At 40.2% G+C, this 11,919-nt stretch overlaps 2 protein-coding genes across 4 annotated transcripts; one reads left to right on the top strand and one right to left on the bottom strand.

The window, feature by feature from the left end:
• Positions 1–1,473: 1,473 nt before the first annotated feature.
• Positions 1,474–4,205, top strand: LOC120824864 (galanin receptor type 1). Its single transcript, XM_078079996.1, has 8 exons — positions 1,474–1,584; positions 1,676–1,739; positions 1,926–2,051; positions 2,380–2,518; positions 2,598–2,729; positions 3,154–3,180; positions 3,790–3,874; positions 3,996–4,205. The coding sequence occupies exons 1-8, from the start codon at positions 1,474–1,476 to the stop codon at positions 4,203–4,205; spliced, it is 894 nt and encodes a 297-aa protein (XP_077936122.1).
• A 904-nt stretch (positions 4,206–5,109) lies between these two features.
• On the bottom strand, positions 5,110–10,898 carry saraf (store-operated calcium entry-associated regulatory factor). Of its 3 annotated transcripts, XM_078080186.1 has the most exons (8): positions 10,752–10,898; positions 10,317–10,653; positions 9,348–9,526; positions 7,988–8,168; positions 7,621–7,911; positions 7,305–7,458; positions 7,094–7,185; positions 5,110–6,365 (listed from the first exon to the last, which is right to left on the bottom strand). In XM_078080186.1, the coding sequence occupies exons 2-8, from the start codon at positions 10,384–10,386 to the stop codon at positions 6,340–6,342; spliced, it is 993 nt and encodes a 330-aa protein (XP_077936312.1). In that variant the 5' UTR covers positions 10,387–10,653; positions 10,752–10,898; the 3' UTR covers positions 5,110–6,339. The 3 variants fall into 3 exon arrangements, with proteins under 3 accessions (XP_077936312.1, XP_077936313.1, XP_040041905.2); XM_078080187.1 differs by lacking the exon at positions 10,317–10,653 and having other exon boundaries at positions 10,752–10,873; XM_040185971.2 differs by having other exon boundaries at positions 10,317–10,863.
• Between the last annotated feature and the right edge of the window lie 1,021 nt (positions 10,899–11,919).

The following is an 11,919-nucleotide window of genomic DNA, read 5'->3' as shown; positions in this document are numbered from 1 at the left end:
ATAAGTAACAGTAACAGTATATTACCAGAATACTCCACCTACCCTTAACTCTCACTTTAACCATTTATCTTCATGTCTGACTTCTACCTTCCTCTTCCACCTCTCCAAAATCATTGTTTTAGGGCGTGTGAGTTGGCTGTACTTATCTGGAGGTTTATTCACTTTTATTTTAAAAAACCAGAAGCAAGAAAAATTAATTCAACTCCATTTGCTGTTACAGTTTAAAAACCCAAATTCTTTTAATATATATTTGCATCTGATGGCTATTAAATAGCTTTCTTTCCTTGCTGTTGTTGTCACTAATGAAAGAAGTTGTTTTGAGTGGTAGACGCTGAATTACAGGCACACACGCATCGTGCGTCAGAGCAATTCTTGCTAGGTTAAATGGAGCATGTTCATTTTAATTGAAAATGGTTTTGATGACGCTCGCATTAGAGGTCTACACCACAAACACCTATGTTGAAGGCTGTGACAGCTCATCGTAAAAGTAAGTGTGCTTTTCTCTATCAAACAGAAAATAATCACAAATTGACGTTTAGTGCTGTCTGTTTTAAGCAGGTAACCAGCCTTTGTCTGTATGAACAAATCAGATCAGAGCTGTAACATACGGGAATATGTTAACTTAACAATCATTATGGTTTAGATTTCTATGAAGAGGTCACTGTTCAACAACAGTATTGTGAACTGCATTTTTTATAGTGCATACAGATTTTAATTGTCACTTTCTCAAATTAGTGAATCATTGGTTGTTCATATGCTGTCATTTTCACACATTTAGACTATGCAGGGATTTGGTCACACTTCCGTCATGAAATTTGCATTGTCAGTTATTTTGTGTCAAATTCCCAATTTTCAGTTGTTCTCTGCTGTATCAAGTCATTTAGTTCATGCAATCTGTTGCTAATCTGTATAGTAATTATTAGTAAAGCTGTGTTCCTTCACATAACTTGTGAGAAAATGAAATCACACACAGCCACGACATGAATCCAGATGTCAATCAAAAAAAGTCAAACATTAAAGGATTGAACGTAAAATATCACCAACACATTATGACTAGGGTTTAAATAAATATTTATGTATCCCAAATTTATCTCAGGGGCCTTACAATCTGTACAGTATATTAAATTATAATGATATTCACTTTAGGACAAACTCTCTAAATAAAATCTTTGACAGGGCAAAGTTGGAAGAAAATAGAAAAAGATCCAGCTGCAAACATCTGGGAGGGAGAGAGGCGTGCTTGGGACACTTTTCAATAGCCAAAAATTTCCCTTCTATTTTAAAATGTGATGCAAAAAACTAAACTAAAAAACTGACTAATTAGTGTTCGAACAAGTATTCAAAGTATATGAAACCTCAGTCAATCAGTTTGACTTCCCTGAATAACATTGTGGTGGCTACTTTATAATAAACTCTGATATGTTGTATATTGCTTATCTTCCAGTGAGTGAGTGGTTGAACGGGACTGTGTTCATGGAACGTCCGTGGCTGGAGGCAGAACGGTGGCTGCTGGTGGCTGTGTTGGGAATGGAGATGCTTATGGGAGTTGTGGGAAACTTTCTTGTGCTGCTGGTCAAAGTCACGGTAATGTGTAACAATTGTTCCTTGTATTGGTGTGAAATGCTATGCATGTTAGTTGAATAGTTCTTTTGCTCTTCTTGTCTTTCCTTTTTAGTGCAGGGGTCATTTCTGCTGTCGTTACTGGCTTCCTTTCTTCAGCCTCACCATGTCAGATTTAGGTACAATTTACACAGACACCAATGCCAATGCATCACACAATTAAATGCTCCTTGATGTATACAACTATCTTACAAACCAAACTCATGAATGCCTTTAATTTAATTAGCACACCTGTCGCAGTGCTTGACATGCTATCTTTGTGCAGAAAGTCCTAATTTCTCATCATGATCCACTGTGTTGTGAAGGCTGCTCCCTCCTCATCATCCCTGGATCTCTGTTGGCCATGCTGACAGGAAGGCAGAGGTCACCGTGGTGTGAAGTCGTCAGCCTGCTCAAGTTTGCCTTCATCACCTCCTCCATAGGGAGCTTAGGTACACTACCATAGAAGAGTTAAGATTTGAATGGAACAATACAAACTAAATCTGGTTTTGATTGATGAATGTTAGAAATATTGATACTGCTTGATTCAGATCAAGCAGTATCAATCTTTCTAACATTCATGGACGCTAGTGTCTGATGCCTCTAACAACTTAATTCAAGCAGGATAAGTCATGATGGCCGTCCTACCTTGCATCAGTACAACAGTGTGGCGTAGGGACAATCCATAATAATCCTTAATACCATAGACGATTACTACCTTTGAAGTCCCATAATAATAATTGAAACAATTAGGTTGAAGGTGTCTGTTTTCTTTTTCAGCCATCCTCTGTGTGCAACAGCTGATTGGCATGGCCTCCACAAGAAGTCCTGTCTTTGTTGTCATGGCAGCAGCCTGCCTTTCTTCTTGGGTGACAGGGGTGGTGTTTGGGAGTGTCCCTGTTGTCTACACCTGGATCAGGTAAGACGCTTGCTTTAATCTTTCACATAGTGCTCCATAGTCGTTTCTAATTAACATCATTCATTCCCCTCTAATACAGGTACGACCCTGCAGAGATGTTGTGTGCTGTCTTTTGGGAGAACAGTTACTCAGATATGTTGGTCTATATTCTCTGCGCTTTCTCCATTTGTATCTTCCTCCCCTTCCTCCTCATCGTCCTTTGCTCTCTACTGTTTGCCACTGGCTGCCGCTCAAGCTGCAACAGGTAAAATACCAGAGAAAAGATAATTTCACACAAAATAAACTTGAAACTGGTCAGATCAAGCTGGTTTTGCCAGGTTTTATAATGATGAATACCCTGTAAGTGATTTCTTTTCAGGCCTATTCTGGAATTTTAAAGAAAAATCTATGTGCCATCTTCATATTTCACATCATAGCACTCTCAAGGTTTCCCTTTTATCCTACAGAAAATAAATTGTCCAAATATACAAAGTAGTTACAGTGTTATTTCACTTTTGCCATTTTCAGAACAGAGGCCAAAAACAGCCTCAGGGACTAAGGGGTTTTAGTTGTCACCTTTGACCCTTTCATATAACTTTGAAGATAAATCTAATAATTGAGTTAGCTGACAAATAATCATCAGAGTAACCGATAAGGACCATAATTGGCCACCGTTGTGAAATGTAAGAAAGCCTTGATTTGAGACTGACTCTGAGCTTTGGGTTTTGGGGAGGCTGGTTTATAAAAAGGCCTTTATTCCCTCTACTCTTAATAGACCAACTCTATATGAATTGTCTTATCCCACTTTACATGCATTTTAATTTATTTTATATTATCATTACTATGTTGCTTTAATGTTATTTACTGTCTGACAAACATAATGTATGCACGTAATATAAATGACTGAAAAAAAGTGAACGACAAACGCCATAAACCATATTTATATTGCATTCCAACAAAAAAGGAACGAATGGCTATTTTACATTGTTCATTCCGTACGCCTGTTTTCCTGGATTCTGTCCAGCTGAGGGATCCTCCTCAGCTGTTCTGACTTCCCATCAAAGGTTTTTTTTTTGTTCAGTACGAGCTCTTGAGATCCAAAAGACACACGTCCTTTGGACACGTGTACGCCGTGTAGTATATGGCGAAAAGGTTCCCCCGTTCATTGTTACACTACCAACGACCTGCTGGATATAGGAAGCCATACATGATTACCTGATTACCTTTTACACCATTTAACAGTATCTGGGTATAAATTATATTTCCTCAATATTGTTCCCTCTTTGTACCAGGGATGGTGAAGCAGATCTGTCTTCAGTCAGTCCTAAGCTGGTGGCCTTCTACATGCTCTGCTACACTCCTTTTGTTGCGTCTGAGGTAACACACGCTCTCACTAGCTGCACACATGGAACAACGCGTGAGCTTTTGTCTGACCATGTACACAGATGTTCATAGAGTAAACACACACCTGTGCACTCATAGACTGTCTTTGTTTCAGCTCATCCTGCTGGGAAGGATGGACCTGTCCCCGGCACCTCATTGGTTAAGGACTCTTTCATCAGTGATGTCATACTTGGACTGTAGTCTGAACCCTCTTATTTACTGCTCCCATCAAAACTTCCGGGAAGCGGGCCTCGCTCTGCTTTGGACCAGAAAGAAACCATCGACAGAGCCTGTCCTCACTTCTATCACTAGACATGACGTGTAAATATGTGACGGGTTCAACGTGTATTCCCCACAAATATCAAGAACACATTTCATAAACAGCAGCATTTATTTGAGGTCAGTGTCATTAGTATGTTTTTTTTTATATCTCCTACTTTGTTATTCTTATAATATACAATATCAAGTAATTAATTTTTTTTCTTTTCTGCATGTCGAAAGTAAAAAACATTTTCTAATTGCTACATTTATTTTTTGTTGCAACTCAACTAAAAGTGAATTAAACTTTTATCAAAACATATCAATGTGTATTAAAACAAAAACAATATCCATAGTTTACAGTAACTTGTATTCCGCTCTGCAGATCAAAATTATATTAAGTGGACCACCAATAATGAATAGATGACAGGTAACTCCTGTCATCAGGGTATGAATTGGTGTGAGTGGGTGGGATGAGAACTTGTGGTATAAAAAGCGCTTTGAGTGGTCGGTTTGCTGTTTAATTCGTCTTTACATTTTAAATCATGGTTGATAGTTTAATGTGCATAACTATCAAAGTTCACCAGTTGGTGAGCAGGCCTACTTTGGTGCCCCTTTTGGACTGAATGTGATGTGAATATTTAAACAAATATACTGTGCGTATCAAGGTGTATTCAAATCCATCCCAATGAAGAACATAAAGTTGGTGATGTAATAATAATAACCAACACTTGCCAGGCCTGAGAGCAAAACTGTACCGAGAGTGTCTCTCAACTACTTGTCATATCTGGTCGTTAAAAACATATCCTGTAATAACTGTTGAGCGGCTGAAGCTTGACACGCTGGAATGTCTGAGACTGGGATCAAACCGTAGATGCTGTTGGATTTAAAAATGAAGGTGGGGGTCTTTGATTGGCTGTCTTACTCGAGTAAAAAAAAAGAAAAAAAAAAAGAAAAAAAATCACAATAGCTTGATTGGAAATTTTTAATTAAATACATGGACCTGTGGGAAAACATTTTAATCACAATTCAAGTTTTATGCAAAATAGAGAGAGACCTCAACAATTGTATACATTTCCTTAGATCCACTAACTGGTTACATTTGACCTTAAGTAAAGAGAGAATAAAAGGCAAACAGAGAAGACCAAATCAATTAAGAGGACAGGAATTAAAAGAGGTACATAAAAATCATAAACCGTAAGCCATCTTGATTTCCTCAATATCTGTTTGCTATATTTATGGAGAGCTTTATAATAAGACTGCCTAACGGAAGCATATATACAAGGTGAATAAAATCATACCAGGCACAGAATCTCCCTGACAATGTATTTTGGAATATTTATTAAACTCATTGCAGAGAGAATTTACTAAACAAAAGCAATTCAGGACAATCTGACGTCCTTTTGCAAACTGAGGAGCCGCTCCTTTGTGACCATGAGAGAGAATGCAAGTTTCAGGCACTTCTGCTTTGTCTCCATTTTTCAGTCCTGCTGCTTTCCCCCGGCAGAAAAGTGCACATTGTAAATCAACTAAAATGAAAAGCAAGCATAATTGCCTACATTTTATTGTTTTTAAAACAAACGTACAGATAATTGAAAAGGTGTAAGTTTTCGCCAGGTTTACACAGCTCCTCTCAGACAATTACACCAAGTATAACCTACAGCACGGTTTTCCAAACTCTTGGCAACCAAAACACTCATTTATAACTGGGAAGATCGAATGTGTGTATAAATGAACAATCCTTTCCGCTTTACTATTTCCGCAGCACTTTTTTTGTTCTGGAATGGTAAACCAGCCATTTTGTAGCGATATACATTTGATAAATCCAAACTGGTTTTACGAATACAGAATTTACATTTCAGCTGTTGATTCTTTCTTCTGCCGTGTTCACTTTTTTGTTCTATGTCTGCCTTTTATTTTACAAGAATGCAAAAGATGCCAAAATGTAAATATAATGCTCAGGAAGCCGAACATACTCATTTATTAACAAAGTAGAAAGTCAACAGAAAACCACACACTGGAGCTCAAACCACACTTTTCACAGGAGAATATGAATGCCTTCGTTCGGTAGCGAACTAAGTGACCTCTGAAAGAAGAACAACTAAGAAATGTAACCATGGCGTTAGTTCCTCTTGCACTGTGCTTTGATCCATTCGTCTATCACTGTAATTCCGTGTTCATCAACTGTCCAACTCCAACTTTTATCTTCTCTTAGTTCCTCCAAAACCTGGTGAACAAGGATGTGAGTCAGTCAGCTGCACCTACAGCAGGTCTCTGGAGTCTAATGGACATTTTTGTCAACTCCATGCATTCCCCAACGAACGTGGGAGGAATAACCTCACAAGGATGGCAACCACATCTCAACATTGTGACCTTTCTGATGATTATGAGTACAACCATAACCTGTGTTTGCTTGTATTTCCAACTTGCACACCTCCTAAACAATGTGTATGGAATTAGTCTAAATAATAATATTCATTAGGGGTGAGTGACGTGAATAAATAATAAGTGAATGTACAAACAATGGAAAGTTAAATCCCTCTTTACTAACCAAGAGCAATTAGTAGATATTTCTGGCTCACATGTGAAAACTTAAAATAAATCAGACTCCCTAGCAAGAACTGTACAAGATCTAAGCAAACAATCTAAAATATCTGACATATGTCAGTCAAAATTATCTTTTGCACCTGTGCTTCGATTGCGATCATTGAATGTGTGCAATGAGAGGAGTGACCCCCATCAGAGCTCAAGTGGACCAGCAATAGAACAGCGTCCTCTTCCAAATTAACTGACAACAGTGAAAGAAAAAATAACGGGGTCCCTTTCCTGTTGCTCCACTGAGTTTGTGTAAAAAAGAACCATATGGGAGACCACCTTAAGCATAAATGCCTTCATGAATATCTTTCCACCAAATGTGGTAAAAGGTTGATGACATGTGGAAACAGACAGTCCTACCGGAAGCAGTGCGTGTCCCTGGGGAAGATGTGTAGCCTGCAGCCGGAGGATGTCTGCTGTAAGGGGAGTGATCATAGTTGTTGGCCCGGTTTCTGCACAAAACACACGCAGCACAAATCACAAAGAAAGCTTGGAATAGAGTGGAAGCTGAACAAATCCTGCTTTTCCAGGTTGTAGTCATGTATTCTCCTCTCTCTCTCTCTTCACTGACCTATTATGACCAAAGAGATATCCCAGCATTCCTCCAGTTCCCATGCCAGTCCAGAAGCCCCCACCTGTGCCAGGAGTAGCATGGCCTCCTGGGTACTGTTGCCTGTCAGTGTAGTCACTGTGGAAACCGTAGCCTGGGTTGGAACCAGGATTGCCTTAACACACAACACAAGTTGAGAGTCAAGAGTTCAGCAAGGTACTTAAATCTATTAATACTATAGTGCTCATTCAGCTATTTCTAGAAGAAAGATTTACGCGAGAATCAGTGCAAACATCAATTGCCACTCTTCCCTCCCTTGTGTTTCTGCATGGCTTACCTGTGAAGTCGGGTTTGAATCCCGGGGGCGGTGGTGCTGCAGTGGAGCCATGGCGATTATCCCTGGTGTAACCTGCCTGTCCACCGTCCTGCCCCAAGGGGGACGTGTTCCCGCTGAGGAACAGCTTGTATACGCCGTAGGCCACGAGCAGGAGCACAGCAACCACCAGCAGACCTCCCGAGTCCCCACTGGCTGCGGGTTCGCTCTGACGACTCTGCTGGCTGTGCGGGTGGTGCTGGTGCTGGTTTCCAGAGAAAGCGCTGAAGAAACTAGAGGCTAAACCACCGAGACCTGAGACAGAGAAACAAAAACAGCATGTTTCTAAATATCTCGAGCTTATGTGATTTTGCATCATCTATCCTCCTACCTCCAAAACTTTTGGTTCCACCGTGTGACGTGCTCCGGCCATGTTCAGTCAGCTCCAGGGTGTACTCCAGCCCACAGGAGCCTTTCAGTATGAGGGCATCAGCAGGGTGGCTGTAGCCCTCACAGCTCACCTCAATGCGACCAAATCGGTAGGCATTGTCCATATCAGTCCTACACTCCCACTATGAGGAGTAAACGCAATTCAATACCGTATCTTTGTATTAGAAACACAACAAAGGTGAAGGTTACACACAAACACTTCCTCCTTTATTTGATTTTCAAAATCAGGGACTTTATGAACAGCAGATATGTTCTATTATAGGTATAACAGCTTATGTGCGTTGGACCGGAATGAAAGTCTGAACTAGCAACACTATGGTTGATGTAATGTCCCCCACTCACTGTGCAGGGGTTACAAATTACCAATAGGAATGTTTTCTCTGGATTCAATCAGCACACACAGCAATTATTGGTACCAATATGGGTCATGACATAGGCATTGATAAAAACATATTACGGCCCATCAGCTTGAGATATTATCAGTCAAGGGTGGTGAAACGTTTTGGGTTGTTGTACTTGACAGGCAGTTACACTGAAAGGAGATCGGTGTTTTAAAGCAAAAAAAGTCATATTTTCTATCAAAATAACTACACAACACTTCAACAGTTATTAAAACTGCCCAGGTATTACAAAAATATTTCTGCATCTGGTGCTCCTAATTACAAAACTCTAATTTGCTGCATGGCATAAGTGGACTAACTTAGAATATTGTGATGTTAGGTGTAAATCTGCAAATAAGGAAAACTAGCATGAATTGCCAAATACTGAAAACTGTAAGATGAATAAAAGCAAATTCTGTAAATCTAATATCAAGGTGTAACGAAGACAACAGGCAGAAATTGTGAAATATAGACTTCTGTAACGAGGGTTTATGAAAGAGACAGTTTCAATACTTTGGTCGACATCTTGTGTCTGAACTGGGATTTGAATATTCTCTGTATGTTCTCTCTTCCAAGTATCTTTTCTTCCCGTTTTCAGAGAACAGTTTTTAAAAAGTGTAAATATTCAGGCTAATTTGTTTGATTTAAATCATTATCCAAGCAGAAAGTCCACACATTTAACTGGTTGTAAGGTCTAACAAGTGTATTTTGTTTTATTTTATCTTCTTCATGTCTGAATTGAGGATAAATTTAAATATGTCAAAACATCAACTCAGACGTATGATGGTTAATTTCAACAGTTGGTTACATTCTGTACCATATAATTAATGGGGAAAGTGTTTCAGCCCAACTTGTGAGTAAATAATATACTCAATACGTTGTCTCTCTGCCTTAGCTGCCCACCAGACCCTCCCTCTTCACCTGTACATCCACTCCGTCCCAGCCTTTGTTCTGACATTGCACCACCTCGGGGACGAAGGCCTGGCATCCTGCAGAGCCTCCAACACACTGGAGCTGAGGGACTGGACTGGCGCGCCTTGCTGTGGTGTATCGATTCTTGTACAGAGTCAACGCCTGCAGATCACGCAGCAAAACGCTGCCTGCAGGGGGGAGAGGAGACAAAGAGTGGTTCACATCGAGTCATACGTCACATCACAAATATACCAAAGGTCCTGCTTTTCATATTGGCATCTTCTCAGGAAGCAAGAGGTCATCCACAGGATGGGGCGCCATGCATTAGTCATTTTTAGGGATAACGCGTTAATCACAGATTTAGACACATGTATTACAAACAATGCTATATTTCCAAATCTATAGGGTTTATGGGGACTCGCCACGGCAAAGGCCTAAGCTCGCGACCGGAAGTGCCTGAGCGAGTTGCCACTGCCACAATTTGAGCACCTACTGAATGTACTTTTGTTTTCATCTTACTTTATAATTAAATTAAAAAGTATTTTGGCCCTTTGTAAATACTCACTCAGTAAGTGAAAGGAGAGGCGCTGTTAAATTATATGATACGGAATAACTCAAAAGGGATCAGATCAAAGGTTAAATATTTTCCGGGTGAAGCCAACGTGAATATTCGTCTTGGCAGCTCGATTTATTCTGCAATTCTGTACGTTAGAGTTATTGTTAATTACTTCAATAGTACAGCATGTGTATCAGATCAGTCTATAAACCAGTTGTTGGATTAACATAAAACCTTATTTGATTTCGTTTTAAATTCACAGAATAAATTGGAAAGCTGTTAGCGGAAGTTGTATGTTTTGGTTTCGCGCTGCATACTACTTACGTTTCCATGTCAGGGTTAAGTAAAAACAAAACATGCGAATTATTAATTAAACAGTTAGTACTGAAACAGAGGTGAGCAAATGCAATTATGCCACCTACCGTCATCCCAACTTTTGATGTGTCCCACCAACAGAAACTGCAACACAACTATGACTTTACACCGTTTCATTTCCTTGTCGTCTTCACCTCAACGCGACCGTCCCCGTTTCTCTCAACAACTAACGTAATGTCAAGCTATTATTCAAGAGGTACCGTCTCACTTCGAGTAAAACTAACGGGAAAAATATTCAGCAACACTCTTACTGTCGGTAAAATCGCAACAGGTCGTAGCTTAGCTAACCAAATTTCCGGGTTATTATCCGTTTCCCGCTGTTGTAGCCAATGGGGGAAGCGCACGAGACCGGTTCTGACGTCAGAGGGCATGGACGATGTAAACCTGTAAAACACAGGTGTCAAACTCGAGGCCTGCGGGCTAAATCGGGCCCGCCGGATGAATTTGCTTTTGTGAGAATTACAAAAAGATAGTGTTGTTACCTACGACCCTCCTGCTTCGAAGCTTGTGTCGAAATATGAACCAGTGCAAGGCGAAGCAAATGTATCGGTGCTCGGTTCGTTCGCTGCTGATCACGTGATCAGTGAGGTCGGAAGCTTCGGTCCGGCTCAGTGACGTTATCAGTGACGTCCGAAGCTTCGTTCCTGCGCACAGTCACGTGACCGCTTCGGCTGGAAACAGGGTTAGGCCTTGTCTGTTTGATACAGTCAAAGTCAGTGTTGTTGCGCGTGGTAGTAGCAAAGCGCAAATTTACAATGGAACCTGTGGCAAAGAGAGGTCGCTCCGAGATGTGGCAGCACTTCAATTTGATTTCCTCTAACAAGGTTGGCAATAGGCAGGCAAAGTATGTCATTTGTATTGTGTAATTATGGATGTTTATTTTTATTGTGGAGACCACCAGATATTTGGCTGAATCAAACATTCATCGGAGTGAAGACCCGCTGTGTCGGAGTGAAGGTCGATGTGTCCTTGGGCAAGACACTTAACCCAACATTGCTTGAATGTTGTATGAATGTTAGTTACTGATGGGCAGGTGTCACTGTGTATGGTTCTCCTGTCATCAGGGTGTGAATGGGTGAATGTTGTCATGTAGTGTTAAAGCGCTTTGAGTGGTCGGAAGACTAGAACAGCGCTATACAAGTACAGACCATTTACCATATCTATTTGTATTAGCACGTAATCATTTGAGCATTCCTGCCTCATCGTGCCGGGTGAGCGCGTTTTTTCTAAAGCTGGAGAAACAGTATCTAAAAAACCGACTCAACCCCAATACTGTGGAGAAAATTGTGTTTCTCAATAAAAATCAATAATTTCATGCCCCATCCCATGTGTCCACAAGCACCTCAATATCCTGTCATAAGAAACCTGTCCAAAAGCACAATAACTGCCCCACTGACCTTTCCTCTGCAAATCACTTCCCACATTCAAACAATTCACATAAGTCCCTATGACTGCCATGAACTGCACATGCAGTAGGAAGCACTTGCTGGTATTTTAAATTATATTTCTTACATACAAGTCATTTATATATATATATATATATATATATATACTATTAATTCTTCTGCTAGTATGATCACAAACACATATGCACAAAGGTGCAGAAAGACATAGATAAGTGTTTGTTCCACTTCTTTCCAATGTACAGAG

This window comes from Gasterosteus aculeatus, chromosome 9 (assembly GCF_964276395.1).
Source record: "Gasterosteus aculeatus chromosome 9, fGasAcu3.hap1.1, whole genome shotgun sequence".
Lineage (NCBI taxonomy): Eukaryota > Metazoa > Chordata > Actinopteri > Perciformes > Gasterosteidae > Gasterosteus > Gasterosteus aculeatus.
This window is presented reverse-complemented; position numbering and strand designations above follow the sequence as displayed.

What these genes read in the sequence shown, in the direction of transcription:
- saraf (XM_078080186.1), bottom strand. Translation starts at nt 10,386, where the DNA reads ATGAAACGGTGTAAAGTCATAGTTGTGTTGCAGTTTCTGTTGGTGGGA. An exon ending in TGGAACCAAAAGTTTTGGAG is followed by an intron (nt 7,912 to 7,987) that starts GTAGGAGGATAG and finishes TCTCTGTCTCAG; the next exon opens with GTCTCGGTGGTTTAGCCTCT. An exon ending in TATCTCTTTGGTCATAATAG is followed by an intron (nt 7,186 to 7,304) that starts GTCAGTGAAGAG and finishes TGTTTTGTGCAG; the next exon opens with AAACCGGGCCAACAACTATG.
- LOC120824864 (XM_078079996.1), top strand. Translation starts at nt 1,474, where the DNA reads ATGGAACGTCCGTGGCTGGAGGCAGAACGGTGGCTGCTGGTGGCTGTG. An exon ending in TGCTGCTGGTCAAAGTCACG is followed by an intron (nt 1,585 to 1,675) that starts GTAATGTGTAAC and finishes TTTCCTTTTTAG; the next exon opens with TGCAGGGGTCATTTCTGCTG. An exon ending in CTCCTTTTGTTGCGTCTGAG is followed by an intron (nt 3,875 to 3,995) that starts GTAACACACGCT and finishes TCTTTGTTTCAG; the next exon opens with CTCATCCTGCTGGGAAGGAT.